This window comes from Rousettus aegyptiacus, unplaced genomic scaffold, assembly GCF_014176215.1.
Source record: "Rousettus aegyptiacus isolate mRouAeg1 unplaced genomic scaffold, mRouAeg1.p scaffold_m13_p_4, whole genome shotgun sequence".
In the NCBI taxonomy this organism is placed as follows: domain Eukaryota; kingdom Metazoa; phylum Chordata; class Mammalia; order Chiroptera; family Pteropodidae; genus Rousettus; species Rousettus aegyptiacus.
Window position 1 is genome coordinate 31,614,853 of NW_023416307.1, and position 18,733 is coordinate 31,633,585.

The window sequence follows — 18,733 nt, forward strand, 5'->3', positions numbered from 1 at the left end:
GTCATGGCAGCAGCCAATCCAGTACTCTGGCTTTTTTTCTTTCAAGAGCCAGGTAGCGTCATTATATTCTTATTAAACAGGCACTAGGAAAGCTAAACTTTTCCTGGTCCTGTATCTGGCATTCTAGGTGGAATGGCCATGCTCCAGGAGTCCACATTGAACAGAAAACTGAGGAGAGAGCAGGACTAGGAGAGCCACTTTGCAATTTATTAAACTTCTAAACTGCATTAAATGTTTTTTTATAAAAGCATTTTCCAAAATGGGGAAAGAGGCATATGAGAATAAACACTAAATGTGAAGGTAGCAAAACCTGGAGAAGTGATGGGAGCTAGGAAGTGATAAACAACAGCAAAAACAGCAACAAAAAACAAACACAAAGCTTAAAACATAGGCATAGCTAGCAGGAGGGAAAACGGAACTCTGCGTGTTAATTCGTATCTATTAACTAACACAAGGTGAGTCCATAAATGTGCTGACCCTTGTCGTCGACGTGAAGCGCTCCACTTCCAGAACTTGGGCTTTTATAGGATAGCCAGAGAGGTACGTCTGTATATCAGGCTCCTTAAATCCTTGAGTCTTATAAATAGCAGAGAAAGGAATATACACTAAAAAACAAATAAATAAAGTTATTGCAATATATGGTATTAGTATAACACCCTTCACAGGCATCTTTTTTTAAGAATCATGACATGCAACAAGAAAACAATTCATGAAACAGTCTGAGCCCAGTGTAATGACATCAAAAAAGAAACATCAATCATTTGTTGGTTGTTTCAAATCTGTGCTCTGCCAAGCAATCCTGAAAAACTCTCCCCTCCTCACTAAGACCATTAGTCTTTACCTTCCTGTATCTTAGGATCGCCAGGAGCCACATCACATTCCAACTCGTCTCCCTCAAAGTGGAGCTCCCGAGTGTCCAGGTGTTCTATCAAATTACTCATGTCAGCAGCGATTTTCTTCAGTGCAGAGGTATTTACACTTGGCTCATTTTTCAGTGACATGTTGGCTTCGGACAGAGTAAAAGTAAAGGGGCTGGGAAAGAAGAAAAGAGTTACGAGGACTTATTGTCTTGGTCAAATAAAACCTTATTCTAAATTTGAATCCAGGCTTAAATATGGCATATGGAAACAAGTCAGCTAGTTCTATGTGAGCCCCAGTTATCTCAAAGAACCTCTCAATTTATTTTCTTGTTTAACATTTAAAGGATTCCCAGCTTGTAAATTAAACTGAAGATAATTAATTGTAAACAGGCAAGGAAAAAAAACAACATATTGAATAAATGTTAATATATCTCTCATTCAATTTTATTAACTTGGGTAAGTGAGGAGAATCTCAAGGAAGATTGGTTTAGGAATGATTATTCAGAGAAAACAAATTGATTCTTATTTGTAATAGATACATGGAAATGAAAGTACATAAAATAAGCAACTTTAAACATTATCTAAAGAAAATTTAGGTCCTTTTATATAATTTCAATATGCAGATTTAAAAATATTTTTATGGTAGCATAATCTTTCTACTTTTCCTCTAGGTGACAGAAGTATACTGTCTTTTTGAGATAAGAGGTTCTGACCATGACTTTACAAGAGTTATAATAATGTACATGTCTTGAAAGGTAATTGATTAGTATACACATTCCGAAAGATACCAGAGGTGCTAGAATTATACTTCTCTTTTTTTTTTTAAGAAAACTGGTTCTATTTCATTTCGACATTTAATAACACAAGTCGCTGCACATCAGTACCCAGGGAGAAGAGTTCATATAGATTTTATTTTTCATTTAAAATACTCAGATTTAAGCCCTGAGCACTAGCATAGGAGTTAGATAAAAAAAAAATTTGTATTGCCTGAAATAACCCTTCTGTTACAACCAGGCCCTAAAACAGGAGGGCTTTCACACTAGCAACTCCTCCATACGTGTTCATTTATTACTGCAAATCATAAACATTTACTGAGCATCCATTACTCACTCACTGTAAGATGCAATGAGTGAACGTGTAAAGATAAGGCTGGTCCCTGTGATTAAAGCATGCTTGTTGTGGGTGAGGTAAAGAAGCTATGTAACTCAGAATTCATCCCTGGCCTCTTCCAAGGTTTTGGCCTTCCTGAGAATGGCATATGCTAAGTGAAAGACACTTAGCTGGGTTCTCTCCTACAGGTGCTATCAAAAAGCTGGGGGAGAGGCTCTGTAGAAAATACTGAGACAGTCAGGCAAACTTGAACAACCCTTAAACTCAACAAGCCTGTAAAATGTACACTGCTATGTTTGGTAGAAAAAGATCGTGTGTGGAAATTCAAAGATGGGAGAGAAAAGGGTGGTTCTGGTTTGGCCAGACAACTATATTCTCTGTGAGCTATGTAATCAGTCATGTTTCTTTCTCTGTGTGAGTTGAAAGGAAGCTTAGAGCCAAATTTGTGGCCTACTGTTAACAAAACATAGGATTATCCTCGCCTACCTCACTTCCCTTCAACTTTTTTTCTCACTTCTAATTTATATTGTAATAACAATTAACATGTATTGATCACTTAGTATGCACCTGATTTGGTGATAATCTTTTATATACATTTTTACATTTATCATCAATAAGAAATATATGAAGTTTTGTTATTTCCACTTTGAAGATGACAACAATTTGCCATCTCTTCTTTATAGATAAGAAAACTGAGGCATGGAGAGATTAGGTTAACTTGACAAATACTTTGGACAACCTGGCCAAGGTCACATAGGTGATGGAGAAGGGATTTGAAACCAGATCTCTCTGATCCAAAAGCCCATATTCTCAACCTTAGTCTTTATTTCCCTGAATATTTTTTTGTAGATCTATAAGTGCTCTTAGAATAGATGAAAGTTTTAGTCAAACAAGTGCTCTGAGGTAAGGAGCTGACTCAAATGTAAAAAACAGGAAATGAATTCCTCTTGCAGCTCAGCACTACAGGATAAAAGCCATTTAAACAATTGGGGACTTGGTTTCCTCCTCTATAAATTAAGGATGTTGAGCCATTTCATCTCTTTGGTCCTTTTAACACTAAAACCCTAACTGTAGATAAAATATAAATTGTTCAGCCTCCCCTTACAAGGTAATTAATGTAACCCTTCTCCTATCCCATAAAATTTATTCAAGTAGTTTTCATAAGAATATAAGAAGCAAGTGGGAGAATATTCTCTAACCTGAGTAATTTAGTCAAAGTCTGTTTGTCCTCCATTGAGGAGCAATAGCCTCTAGTCACAATTAAAATATTTATTTCCTTCCCTCTCAATTCAACAAACACTTATTAGATGCCAACCATGAGCCAGTTTTTACTTTATTTAAACTATAAGGTAATGAAAAACTTTTAGAGGAAATGAGAAGGAAAAACAAGGAAGAAATTACATCATATCATTGCTACTTGTGGATTTGAAAGTCTTTAAGTATTTTCTATTGATTAAATAGTCTTAGGTTAACTCTGCCAAGTTTCTGAGCTTAGCAAAGGAAGACAAGAAATACTCCAAATGACTTCCTCTTTGGACAGAGTGTTAATTTTAAAAATGAATGTTAAATTTAAGATATACAGAAACCAGAGTAATCTACATGTTGCAATTGAAATAAATAGTACAGATCACTGGATCAAGCTAAAATAAATATCCTATTTCAGATGAAGATATAAGAAACATAAATATATGAAAACTTAGAAAAGAAACAAAGAAGTCTTATTTATCTTCAAGTGTTTTCTACATGCTAAGTACAATTTTAGCACAGTTATTTTATTTAATATTCACAATAATCAGACCTGGTATTTACGCTTATTCTGAAAGATTTAGTTAAGTAACTTGTCCAAAATCACTCGACTTGTGTCCGTATTGAGTTTATAAAGCAGATTTGTCTGGCTGTGAAATCTCATGAACCTGCTTAAGGGGTTCATAACTATTGATTTCATGTTATAAGCTTGAATGTCTATAAATTAACCTTTTATATGAAGTTTAAATTCCATAAAAAGATTTTCTCTACTTTAATCACCATACCTTGAAAAAGACCCTAGTGGCCCCACAATCGTTAACAATTATGGAAACAATATATCCCTACAGCCTCCTAAATTTCTTCCTGGCCTTTTATTTTTATGGTTCATAATATTTTATAAGATTACATGGAATTTCAGTGAACCCAGAGGTTTTGCAGATTTGCTCATACCTTTGTGAAGACGTTACCATTTAATAATGGAAAATGATCCCAATTATTTGTCCATCACTGCCTTCACTTGTATCCACGCTCACTTTGTGTTGACCATTCATTCAAAAATTGTATTGCTGGTCTAATTCTTAAATATCAAGCTCTAAGGCCATCTATACTCTTATGCTGTCAGATCTTCATTAATTAGCCCATGTTTTTTCATCTAAAATAATCTATAATGGTGGGTGAGCAGCTGCCACAGTTACAGCTTATCTTAACCAGCAACAAGATAAGGGCTTCAGTGTTTATACTTGGGATAATGTAATTGATTTTGTTACCTCCTTAGAAAATTATACTGCAAGATCATTATCTCTTTTGGTACCAAGTAGAGATGGTGCCCATGGGGCGATAATAGCAGCTGTGTTTTATTTCTGTTTGTATCTGTATTCAGGAAGTAAATCTTTTTTTTTTTTTTTTTTTCCTGCTGCTGAATACTAGAATTTAAAATGTTTTCAGGGAACACTTAATTACCTCGTTATTCTGTGGTGAAATCAGAGAAATCTAAAGTTGTCTTCTGATCTTAATTTTCAAAACGATTGCAGAGAGCAGATATTTTTCTTTCCAGATCGTACATATATAAACATTGCCTTACCCAAAACACAATAATGATATTATCAACTACGACTATTTAATATGAAAATAAATATTAGCATTAGCTAATATTGGCTGAGTATGTACTATATGCCAGGCACTATTCAAAAAGATTAATTGCATGATCTCATTGAATCCTCACAACAACCCTAGGGTTTGGGTCTCATTGTCACCCCCATTTTTAAGATGAGAAGCTTAGAGAGGGTGGGCAGCTTGCCCAAGGGCTACTCGGCTGGGATGCTTTAGAGCTGGACCAGCCCCTGGTTGACCTGACTCCAAACTCCAGTATTTATCTAGCCAGAGGTGGAACCGGGGGTGGCAGGAGAAATGCAAACTAGGAGACTTTTACTCCTCACTTTACATACCCTAGAATAAAAAAATTCAAAATGGAACAACAACAAGATTCAACATTCATTCTCAGAAAATAACTGACTTACTTCTTGCTTCCTTTTCTAAATAGTAGCATGCAAAGATCCTCCAAGTCTTTTCAATGTTATTTGTGCTTACCAAGGGATACAAATGCAATGGATTTCTAAATCAAAAATCATATCTTAATGTATAAATGTGAAATGAATTATAACTAGATCATTCAAAACCAAACTGAGTTGTGGGGATTTCTTGTTTTCCCGTTTTCCATTATGATGAAATTAATTAGCGGATCCATACTACATAACCTCTCAAAACATATTATACAGTAATGATTTATACAGAACTGACTTGATGCCTGAAATGCAAAAATCATAAATGTGGATTCAAGTTCTAAACTCCATCTCTAGTGACGCAGTAAGCCTTGCTTAAATACTTTGAGTTTAGCTGACTTTGAATAAAGTAAATGATATTATCACATTTTACATTCCAGATTATATATTTTGAGAAAATAACACACAGAAAAAATGACTCTTGATGTTTACTTAGATCTTTGAATGTTCTAAAAAGAACGTCAATTCCACAAATATCAATGGAGGGCTTACTACGAGCCTTGGACAGATAATAAAACGTCAGTGATGTAGGGGAAAGGTCAGATGACCTAGATTCTTCTATCTTTATTATCAGTGTAAGCTGGACAACTAACAGCCTCCAGGGTTTCAGCCTCCCCTCTATAAAATGGAAACAGTGTAGACTTGCTATAAGGTTCCAAGAAGTAGAAGTTTGATTTGCAAACACTACCCTCCCTCTGAGCTTCACATCTAATCTGATCTTAAAGCCCCCAGAGCCCAGGCAACTCCCACGTCTTATCCTTCTTTCCTGGTTTCCTGTCAAAGCCTCCATTTGGCCAAACGCTGACACTGCTTTTCTCCCTGTGGTGTCAAGATTGAAGACGACAGTGCTAAATAATCTGGACTCTCCAGGTTCTCAGAACAGGAATCAAAACCATGTTCTTTCTTTTCCCTAGCTAAAAACAAAAATCTACAATTACATAAAGCAATTTCTAGCATGAAATCATTTCTCAGTTCTCATGATCTTCCTTAAATCCTTTCTGACCTCCTTGGTTGGTCTTTGTTCTCTGCCATAAACTTTCTTAGTCATTTCCTTGGAAGTGTCTTAGAGTTAAATATTACTCTCTGTGCAGTAATAACCAGCTTCTTCTAGTTCGTCTCAGTCATATCTTTGAATTCAAACAGATGTTTTATTTCCAGAGGCAAATCCAAGTGTTAAGGGAAATTGATGTCTATTTCTAGTATGGGTGGATAGGAAAATACTCTCTGTTATTTATTGAGTACCTACTCTGATCTAGTCACTAAACCCACATTACATGTGTCACTTCTCATGACAATCCTCATGACAATCTCATTTAGAATCAAGGACATTGAGCCACAGCAGCTTCCCGAGGCTGCCCAGCAGTGAGTGGCAGGGCTGGTCCCAGTGAGTGGGCCACCCAGAGAGCTCCATCCCACCTGCCTCCCTGGCCTCTGCCACTGGTTCAGTGGAGATCCCTGTCACTGCCACTCTCAAGTTTTCTCCTAATACTACCTGCCACCTTGGCTTCCTCCTGGCTGAGGGCAGGGCTTGGGCACATCCTCCATGACATAGCCCGGGAGGAGCTACTGTAGCTCCAGCACCCAGCTCCCAGCCACCTCTGGCCAGACCCCACAGAGGCCTAGCTCATCCTGAGGCTGCTGCTTCTTCATTTTTTTTTTTAATTTTAGTTTCAAATACATAGTACATTGGTTAGACATTTATATAGGTTATAAAACCATGCCCCTAATTGCTCCTTCTCTCCTCTGATTTTCCACCCAGCCAATGTATTAATGCTAACTGTATTTCCTATGTCGTGCTCTCCATTCCCGTGACCATCTATCCACTACTGATTTTTACTTCTTTAACCCTCCACCCCATTCTCCCAGCCTCCCAACCCCACCTCCCCTCTGTCACCAAATTGTCCTCTACATTTCTCAGTCTATTTTGATTAGTTTGTTCTTTTTGTTCCTTAAATTCCACATATAAGTGAAATCATGTGGTATTTATCTTTCTCAGTCTGACTTATTTCGCTCAGCATAATAACCTCTAGGTCCATCCATGTCATTGCAAATGGTAGGATTTCATTTTTTTTAATGGCTGAGTAATATTTCACTGTATATTAACCATAACTTCTTTATCCAATCATCTTTTGATGGGCATTTAGGTTGCTTCCATATCTTGGCTATTGTAAATTGTGCTGCCATGAATATTGGGGTGCATGGATCTTTACGAATTATTATTTTGGTTTTCTTTGAATAAATGCCCAGAAGTGCAATTGCTCAGTCAAAAGGTATATCCATTTTTAAATTTTTGAGAAACCTCCAAACTGTTTTCCATAGCGGCTGTACCAATTTGAAATTCCATCAACAATGTATGAGGGTTCCCTTTTTTCCACATCCTCACCAACACTCGTTCTTTGATTTATTGATGATAGCCATTCTAACAAGTGTCAGGTGATATCTCATTGTAGTTTTAATTTGCATTTCCCTGATGATTAGTGAGCTTGAGCATTTTTTCATATGTCTATTGGCCATTTGTATTTCCTCTTTGGAGAAGTATCTGTTCAGGTCTTCTGAGCATTTTTTAACTGGATTTTTTTTGTTATTGTTGAGTTGTATGTGCTCTTTCTATATTATGGATATTAACCACTTATCAGACGTATCATTAGTGAATATTGTCTCCCAGTCAGTCTGTTGTCTTTTTGTTTTGTTAACGGTTTACTTTGCTATATAAAAACTTTTTAGTTTGATGTAGTTACATTTGTATATTTTTTCTTTTGTCTCTCTTTCCCAGGGAGCTATATCCAAAAAGAAATTACTGTTAACAATATCAGAGAGTTTACTGCCTATATTTTCTTCTAGAAGTTTTATGGTTTCAGGTCTTACATTTAAATCTTTAATCCATTTTGAATCCATTCTTGTATATGGTTTAAGGAGGTGGTCCACCTTTTCATCTTTTTCTTTTTTTCTTTTTGCATGTATCTGTCCAGTTTCCCCAAAACCATTTATTGAAGAGACTGCCTTTAACCCATTGTATATTCTTACCTCCTTTGTCATATATTAAGTGACCGTACAGGCATAGGTTTATTTCTGGTCTCTCTATTCTGTTCCATTGATCAATGTATCTGTTTTCATGCCAGTATCATGCTGTTTTGATTACTGTTGCCTTGTAGTAAAGTTTGATCTCAGGTAGTGTGATACCTCTAACTTTGTTCTTTCTCAAGATTGCCATAGCTATTCAGGGTCTTTTATGATTCTATATAAATTTTAGAATTTGTGAATTCAGAGGATGTGGCAACCAAGGCTTGGAAGCTGGCTTTCTTGGGAGTTGAGGTGTGGGCAGTGTGGTGGAGGAGGGGTATAGAGAACCAAGCCATACAATCTGTGAGAATGGGGTGTTAAGGAGCTGGCATACGTATGCCTCTCCCTTCTCCTCCTCACCTGACTGTACTGAACACACTGGTACCACACAGTTAATCTGGAATGTGTCCAAGCAACTGGCTAATTTTTATGATGCTACGGCCAGCCTAGTGATGCACCACCTTGCATGAATCCCTGCCTCTCTTCACTTTATTCTGGATGACAAATTATGCTAAGTAAAGTGATATAAACATTTTTCTCACTAAGGGAAACTTAGACCACCAATGATTAAGTGGGTGAGCAATATATGAACAAAATATTTTTTCCAGGATAGAGTTAATCTCTATTAAAATGACTCTAAAGAAAAACCTTCTTTCACTGGCTTCAAATATGAAAGATTTTTTTTATTGAACACAATGTTGCTTTTGATAAGAACACATGTTGATCACAAAGCTATAGATATTAATTCAAGGGTTTTAATATAATTTCTACTATTGTTGCTTCCTTTTCTTAAAACTGATATTTGCATCTTATGATTGCAGTCCCATTTAGCTTTAGCTAATAGCAGCTACATTCCCTCATCTAGACTCTGTTCATCATTAAAATTCTTTCCAATTTTAAGTTTAAGTTCTGATTCATTTTTTTCACTTCCCTCCAAGGGAATGGGTAAACAACCTCCATTAGTAAGTTTAGGCAACATAGAGAACATCTTCAATGATAATCCATGAATTTCACCTATGAAAAGAATGAAACTGGCAAACACATATATAAACTCCTCCAGACATTCTCCAGTACTAATAAGCTCTCAAATTTTGTCATGATTGCTGGTAAACATAGCAAGGTCTCATTTTTTTACCCATGTATGTAATTGCAAAATATTTGTTAAGGCAGCAGAGTACCACAGAAGGTATGTGATTTTAAGTTACAAAGCCTGAATTCTGACTCTCCTTATGCTGAAATGTTATTTACAGCTCTTAAGTCTCAGTTTCCTAATGTATAAAATGAAGGTAATACTATTAAAATAAACAAGGGTAAAAATTAAATGATATAAAGTGAGCGGTGTAGAGCTTGGGCTATAGTAGGTGATGAAATAATGCTAAGTTGCTCCTATGTCCTCAGCTATTCTAAGAGTTACGAGACCTCTGTCCAAAGTCCATGCATCCATAACAGAACTCAGACCCCTCCTGAGTACAGGAAGTAACAGCCAGAGTTGCATTATGGGAATAGTCTGATGCTGCCCACTACAAAAAACAAAAACAAACAAAAAAAACACTGCTACAAACGTCTGGAAACAAAATAGATTTAGCTAATATAAGTGCCTCTTTTCCACTACAAACACAGAACTGCCAAATAAATTGTAATTGTTTTTGGAAAAAGCAGAGGCAGCAGCAACAAAAATAATAATAAAGTTTATGTTTCATTTAATCCTCAAAACAGAATCAAAATTTCAAAGCTGAAAAATATAAATATGACAAAAACTATATTCTTCACTAGCATTAAAGACGATACTGTATATCTTTGTGAAATCCAGCTAAGTGTCATAGCCCTCTGATGCCACATGTAAAGACCAAAAAAATATTAATAATGATGAAAGAAAGCTTTTAGTTTCCAAGAATGAAGGAACAAATTAAAGTCAGATGGATATACTGAAACTAAAGCTGAAGAGGCCCAAAGCGTTTTTATCTTGGATAAAGTGTCTGGGATTACATTTCTGTCCCCATGTGACTGTTACCCAACATGTTCCCAGGACCATGGGAGGCAGGGCCCTAGAAGTGAGACTCCTACGAAAAACCTAGAGCCTCAAAGAGCTATATTATCTGTTTAAAGGAAACCAGAAGAAGTGTATACCCAGCAGCCCTGGGAAGATACTGCATAGAACTGTGGCAACTATAAAATGAGAAACGACGTAAAAATTATCCAGGATTGCAACTTCTGGCTTTCAGTACTGGAGGCGTTCCTCCTATTAGATCAGCCATCCCACAGATAATGACTATAATTCCAAACAAAATATTAAAAACAAAACAAAACAAAACAAAAACCCTGCCTGAAGAACTACCAAAAGCAAGCAGAAACTGAAAAGGAATCAATATTTGGGAGAAAGGAATGTCACTGTTTTTATCTAAGGCAGACCCAGTCCATGCCAAGTTAGGAGACTAAAACTCAGAGAGAAAATTCACACACTTACTGGCTTGAAGAACCACAGAACAGGTTTCATGGCAATCACGACAGCAAAAAGTGAAGTAGGAAATCCTGGAAAGGAGAGAGCCACACAGGGGGAATGCCAAATTCTGCGTATGCTGACCCTCAAATCATGCAGGCATGGGGTATGCTCCAAGGCAACTCAGATAGTACTAAAATGACTTGACAGAGATTTCTGCCACTGCCCACCACAGGAAATAGAGTTTGTAGTATGACGCCAGACAAGTTAACTACCTACTTGAAAAAAGACATACACACACACAAAAACTCTTGAACATGAATGAATCCAGTGTCTCTAAAACATATCAATCACAATGTCGTCTAAAAAGAGAAAAATGTGAAGAGAAATAGCTATCAGTGGAGACCCATCCTGAGATGTTGAATTTATCTGACAAGGATTTTAAAGCAACTATTATAACATGTTCAAGTGTGTAAAGGAAAATACGTTTTTTGATGAAAAAAATAGAAAATCTCAGCAAAAAAAAAAAGAAAAAATAATAACATCAAATGTCAATGACAAAAAGAGCCAGTGAAGAACCACAGAACAACCAAAAGCATCATTTCTATTGATGATCCAACCTGAAGAATAAAGGGGAAGTAAAGATCTCTAAAAAATGAAGAGAGCCTCAGTTAGCTATGCAACATCAAAAGATTTAACATTCATGTAATTTGGTCTCAAGAAGACAGGCTAGAGAGAAAATGAGGCAGAAAAAAAAATGTTTGACCATTAAACTCTCATCAGAAATAACCATCACAGACAGTGAAACAACATTCAATAAATTTGCAACTAAATACATGAATACATATTGCTTTCCCCAAACTCACCTAACTCAAATTTGATCCCCCTTACCATCAAAAGTTGACATACACAAATCTGACCAGGCTTGGGGGTTAGTTCAATACCCAGTTAAAAGGTAAAGTTAAATGGGCCCATACTGGAACTGAAAGTAAACATGACCTCTTTTGAGACAACTAAATTAATTTTCCAAGTGGTTAGTGCTCCATGGTTCTTACCTACAAGGTTGGGATTCCCGCTATTAATGACAGTGATGGCCAGGCAAGGGGAAAACAGTCATCAAAACTGAAGATGTAGTTGCTTTTGCCTTCCTGGAAGAGCTGTCACAATGGCTTCAATTAAACTTTTAAAACAAGAAAGCCTTAATATACTCATTTTAAAAACTTCCTCTCTATGCCACCAGGTAACTTAATTCAAGTTAGGAAGCCCATTTCCTTGTCCTAAGAATCCAAGCATTTAAAATATAACAAAGCTCATTTCACAAATTCCTCAAGATACAGAAGTACAGATAATAATATTATTAAAATTATAACCCAAACATAGCATTTTACTCCTTTAACACATTCTCCTGTACTTGATCTCATTTGACCTTAGGAATATTTTATAAAGGAGGTATTATTGGCATGTCCACAGCAGAGGTGAGTAAACTGAGGCTCAAAGAAGAGAGGAGAGGGGTCCAGGGATGGGTCATTCGGCTGTGTTGTACAAGTAGGGCCAGGGCTCAGACTCAAATTCTAGTGAAATGAAAGAACAGATATTTCTGAACACCTGAAAACAGATATGTAGCCTCCCTATGAAGGAAACACCTGGGCCACTGGCCCCAGCTACCATGTGACGTCAAGTTGAGAGGCCATGTAGTAGAGTCATATGGCTACGTGAGTTTTTATCCATTCTACCACTTACTAGCTGTGTAAACCTAGACAAGTAATATACCCTCTCTGTGCCTCAATTTCTTTATCTATAAAATGGGGAGAGTAATAATGTCCACCTTAATGGGTTGTTAGTTCGTTAGCATAGAAAATGTTAAAAATAATACCTAACCCAAAGTAAGTGCCATGTACATGTCAGCTGTAATTAGAAACTGGCCTTACTTTTTAGAAGCAACACAAGGTGAAAAATGAGGCCAAGAAGTTCTTCGAGACTCTAAGAAACAGTACTTGTGACACCTATTTAAATTCTACTGATGGAGGCAGTTTTCAATAAGCCATTTGGAAAATACTGAGTGTTTTTTTCTATTTCCTTGAGCAAAGTAAGTACAATTCTCCCTCTCTTTCAACAGACAACCTTCTTTGATTTCTTCCTTTTACTTAGATTGCTTCCTTCTACACTTCTTAAGATTTGTGTTTCTTGCTAGATTTATTCTGGTAATACTTATGCTACTCACAAAAGAGTTTATACTAAGAACATACCATTCCTTATTACATAGTTTCACTTTTGAAGTATTTATAGGAAATTCTTAGCAACTTTATAATATAGTACTATAGAAAATGACATCCAACCATCTGCATATTATTTCGAGATTTCACACTTATTAATTTGCTCTTTTAACATTATGACATAGAGTCACTCCTACACAGGTATGTAGCTGGAAAGGATACCTATGAAAATGCTGTTCCTTGGCTCAAAAACCTACAAAGTTGGCCCTCTCGAGCCTCCCCCACCCCATGACACTTACACACACACACACACACACACACACACACAATGACTAGACCATAGTCCAAGCTCACAAGCATTCAAGGTACTTTCCAATCTGGCCTTAAAATGCCTTTACAGTCCAACCTCCTGCTCAAGTTCTGCTCAATCACTACTGTTTGGCAAACCAGTCCCAGGGATCAGGCCTCCAATTCACAGGAAATACAGAGGACAGAGGGACACAATGAACTGCATCGTGGGGATGCAATCAGCAAAACCTCGACCTTGGGCAACTCTACAGGTCAAACAACGTGAGTTTTTCAACAGACAAATTATAAGGAAAAGAAAAGGATACAAGGGAACCTGTAGATTAAAAGTAGGTAAACATACATATCAAATAAGAAAATGATAAAACAAATGAGATTAAACTCTAGTGTCTAGGGACGTAGACTCAGGTGATCAAACAAGAAGAAGCACAAGGGCAGTGATGACGACGGGGTGGGCACTGTGACAGGACCGGTGGCACTGGCTTCTGGAGTGGCTGGCACAGGTCCGTTTCTTGACCTGGGTAGAGGTTTCGTGAGTGTTTGACTTATGATTATGCTCTAAGCTGTACAATTGGCCCTGGCCTCCCCGCCCATACCATCTTCTCCTGTCACTGTAAACACCTCTTCCTCCACTCATCTGCCTAATGAGACCTTCTACACCCCTGAAACTTTCCTGGCTCTCCTGTACACATCCCCTGAAGGCAGAGGTAACACAAAGCTTTGCAGCATCTGGTTTCTAAGTCTTTGGTGGCTCTTGTATCTCGGATGCTTGAGGCCATACTTCATGTCCTCTGTGACACCATAAACTTTTGGGAACAGGAAGCTGGATCATCCCCACAGATATACAGAGTAAACACTCCAAACTCATCGCTGGTTAAAAAAAAAAATACTAGTCAATTAAAAATTAGGTGAGAACTTTGAATCTACTGGGTTTATCCTGTTATAAGACCTGCCTCTTCAGCACCACCCCCCAATCCCTTTATATTCCATTGGTTCATCTCCAAACAGACCTTGAGTATCCACCTGGGTTGAGAACATGGGTGTTTAATCCCGGTTCTGCCTCTTATTAGTCTTAGAACTAGCAACCTCTTACTTTACTTACATTACTCTGGGCCTTTCTGAGCCTCAGTTTTAATACCTAGTTGATATTATAAATATTACTATTAATATCATTAATAGGAAAGATACCTCAATTATCAAGCACTGACACTCTAGCCAAGTAAAGTGAAAAAATAAAACCTGGTAACAGGCATGTTTACTAAATGCCAAAATAATTGTGAAAAGAAGGGAACTCAATGTATATGTCATTTCTTTAGTCTCCATTATACGAATCCAAATTTTGTTTGCTAAAGTAATCTGTTTGCATCTCTTTCACTCTTATAGAAACTGTGAGCTCCTTGGGAACCCAGAATGAACCCAGAATGAATGGTTTGAACTTGTGTCCAGACTCTCCAATCCTATGTCCATGACTAGCATCACTATGTGATCACAGCCCACTTTCTCCTCTGAGGCCTCCTAATTCTTTTAACCGCTGCACTTCAGGAGCTTAAAGCTCCTTGCTGTCTCTGAAAGAAAGAAATCAAGCCTGATCTATCACATATCTTTAACATTTGCTAAATATTAATTAAATAAAGAAAATGAATGACACCATCAAAGGGCACTATTTTACTGTGTGAGTGTGAGTGTGTGTGAGAGGGGAGGGGAGGGAGAGGCGGGGAGAGAGAGAAAGGGAGAGGGAAGGGGGTAGAGAAAAAGAGAGAGAGGGGGACAGAGAGAGAGATAAAGAGAGAGAGAGAGGAGAAGGGAGAGGGAAAGAAAGAACAGAAGCTAATGTAATCCAATTCAACAAATCTGTATGGCACATGTATTTGGTGACAGACACCAGTTAAGAACTGAGAGGAGAGAGAGAAATGGAGAGAAAGAGAGTGGGGGGGGGGGAGCGGGGAGAAAAAGAGAAGGAGGAGGAGGAGGAGGAGTGGGAGAACAGAAGCTAATGCAATCCTATTCAATAAACCTCTATGGCAAATACATTTGGTAGCAGATACTGGGTAAAAACTGAGGATACAATCTTTAGACTAGTGAAACCAGGACGCACCTGGTCAGTAACACCTATTACACTTGATAATCTCAGTATTCGTTGGGGCCAATCCCCTTCAATGCACTGAAAAAACAGGCTCAGAGTCACACAGAAAAGCAGAGGGAAGACGAGAACTCTTTCATACCGTGCATGCTCACGCAAGTCTGTTTTAGGAGACTTTTTCTTTATAATGCAGATTTGAACCATATCCAAAATGCATAAGAAGGATGATCAGACAAGCAAGATAAACCACTTTTGTCTCAGTTGCAGCCAGACTCTGCTCGGCAGGTGTGGACAGGCTGCCAGCCTCACTGGGAAAGAATTAGTTTGGTCCTTGTGCAAGAAACCACCACTCCCAGGACGGTTACTAAGGAAAAGAGCTGTTCTAGTGACACCAGACTCTGTGACATCCCTGAGGGTCAGAAGCATCTGGATTGCATCAATGCAAACAAAAAATGGCAAACTGAAAGACAGCCTGCCAAACTTCAGTGAACTGGAGAGAGGTGGCGTGTACCGGGCCGACCGGCACGCCAGCTTGTTTTCCAGTCGTGCTGCATTGTCGGGCTTCTCGCGCAACTCCTGATGACAGTAAATCACTCGACAGGTATTTCCAGAGCAACCACCATGTGCTGAGTGAGCACCATGCTAGGTAGGCTCTGGGGGTAAAAAATGACCTCATGCATTTTACTGCACCATGAAAACAGGGGCTTTCGGGAAAAACTCTCTCATTACTCCTCACCTTACCCTGTGTATTTGCCTCTTTCGCCACCAAAACCCCAAAAGAGGGCCCCTCCTCCACGTCTCCTGTCTCCCACCTGTGTCTATTTCCAACTCTCCTCTCAACACTTCATTAATCAACTCCCTTATCAACCTCTCCTACTCCTGTAGTGTTTTTTTTCCTATTTCCATTAAAACATTCTCAAGCATCTCAATTACATGTATGTTCTCCTCTACCTCTCACCTCTCTTGCTGTGACTTTATAGTCAAGCTTTTGATGGTATTATATTTCCCTGCTCAGCTGCACTGAACCAAACATGCTCCATGCTCTCTGACCTCTCAGCCTTCCAACAGGCTGCTCCCTCTCAGCATTGCCTTCCTCCAATTTCCTTCTTTGCCTGATTAACTCCTATCATTCATTCAGGTTCATCTCAGGGGTCACGTCCTCCAGAATGCCTCTCCTGACTTCTCAGGCTGGTTTAGGTGCCTTTCCTCAGTGCTTCTACAGCATCTATGAGAGTTCGTTGAGAACCTTTCTTTCCACTTGGCCTCTGTCTCCTCTAAAAGAGTCTAAGTTCCCTGAAAGGAGAGGTCATCTCTAGATCCTTAGCTCCTAGTGTCTACTGGGCTCTCAGTAACTGTCTGTGACCCAAATGAGGAATGAATGAATACAAGTAAGACCTAGAACAGTTCATGACATGGGCAAAACAGAGAACAACATGTGCATAATGCCATCTAGATTACAAAACATTTTTCATATGTACATTTTATTTGATTCTTCTAATCCTGCAAGGCAAACAGCATTATTTTTAACCCTCTTTGCAGCTGAAGAAGCAATGATTCAAAATGATTAAGAGGTCTAACCAGGGTCATTCTCTGTAAGAGGTAGGTATGAGACTCAAATTCTGACCCTTGAATTTCACATTCCCTACTTTCTCCATTCCCTATAAACTACTCTCCTCCTACTCAGATGTACAGAATACAAACTCTCCTCATCAAAACCTTATATTGGAAACTCATCTGCTTGCCTTGTGCCAAACCAAACTACTTATTAGAAAGGAACACAAATGGATTCTGTTTGATTTTAACAAAACAAGTAAATCTAAAATAGAAAATAATACAGCCAAAATAACAGAGGTACCACTTCGATGGGATGGATGAACATAAATGATTGGTGGTATTATACAGTCCCACCAAACCTGCAAAATATCTCAAATTTAGGGCTCATGATGAAATGGCTATAGATCTGCCTTGTGACTCACTCATTATTAAAACCAGAAAATCATCTTCCTATCTGATGGAACAGCAGTGAAGGCAATTTTTACCCAAGAACACCTTAGAAAGGCAGCAACTCCTACATGTCCAACAAGCTGTTAGCACTCCCTCAGCCCCTTCCAGGCCTCACGCCCCTGTTCATCCAGCTGACAGCACATGATCCATCACTCTAACTCCTCTCTTGCTGAAAACCTCTACTCGCTCGTCCCATTGTCCCTCCATTGCAGTCATCTGGAAAAACTCAATCCCGGGCTAATCCAACTATCTGCCTTCTTGGCCTCTACCCCAAGATTTCTAAACATGGGTGCAGAAAAAGCATTCGATTGCATGGACTAGTGTTCATGGACTCCAACCTCAGCTGACCCTGTCTATCTATCCCTTTTTCAAGGCCAACTTCTTATGAAAGTTGTCTGCTTCCTCCTTATGTTTAATCACTCCTCCCTCATTCTTAACCCACTCAACTGGCTCCCAGCTCTTCACTCTATCAGCTTTCCCAAAGTTCATAACTACCTGTATATTGTGCAATCCCAAGGATGTCTCACCAATACCTCACTTAAACTTTCTGCTGCATAACTCTTGACTCCATTCTTTTTTTAAGAGTCTCCTCTCTTGACTTTCATGTTCCCACATTCTTCTAGTTTTCCTACTCCCTCTCCAGTCACTGACATAAAATCTTTGAGGCTGTTCTGCTCAACGTGTACACACCAGAATTTTTAGGGTCCCAGGATCATTCTTTCCCATTCTACTCACCTCTCAGTGATCTCATTCATGCTAATGGTAACAATACATACTGACATTTCTTTCCCCCAGTGTTTCTATGGCTCCCAGTGATATCGCTGTTGAGTACCTTCTCTTCTACTTGGCCCCTGTTTCCCCTGGAAAACTGGGGACTCCCTGAAGTCAGAGCCATCTCTGTATTCCCAACCACTAGTTCTACTGGGCTCTCAGTAACTGTTTCCAGCATTGTTCTTTTTCCTAAGCTTCAGATCTATATAACCCACTGCCTATGAACTTCCCCATTAGGTGCACTTAATATGCTCAAAATAGAATTCATCATCTTCCAAAGCCCAAAATGAAATACTTCCTGTGTTTTCCTTCTTGAATGAATTGAAAACATCCTCTACCAGCTGCATAAACCAAATGCTGAAACTCATCCTTAGCAATTGTCTTTCCCTAACTCTCTGTATCTAATCATTAAGTCCTGCCAAATTCTAAATCTCTCTTCAGTGTGACCACTGTATTTTATCTCTATAACCATGGCAAATTTGAGGAAACAAACATACAAAAAAAGGTGCAGTGTAGCTGTGCATACAATACAGGGCAAGTGATGTGAAGGCATTTTGACTTTAACTCAAAGTTTCCACCCACTCCCT

At 38.4% G+C, this 18,733-nt stretch overlaps 1 protein-coding gene across 6 annotated transcripts in view; it reads right to left on the reverse strand.

Moving 5' to 3' along the window:
* PLD1 (phospholipase D1) overlaps positions 1-18,733 on the reverse strand; it is a 175,835-nt gene that overhangs the window by 107,320 nt on the left and 49,782 nt on the right. For 5 of the 6 annotated variants that reach the window (XM_036218563.1, XM_036218566.1, XM_036218560.1 and 2 more), the window contains exons 2-3: positions 842-1,032; positions 478-605 (exon numbers count right to left, since the gene is read on the reverse strand). In XM_036218563.1, coding sequence (XP_036074456.1) covers positions 478-605; positions 842-1,001 — 288 coding nt within the window. In that variant the 5' untranslated portion in view covers positions 1,002-1,032. Of the gene's footprint in view, positions 1-477; positions 606-841; positions 1,033-10,799; positions 13,435-18,733 lie in introns of those variants that run through there. The other variant, XM_036218565.1, reaches the window with a different exon arrangement.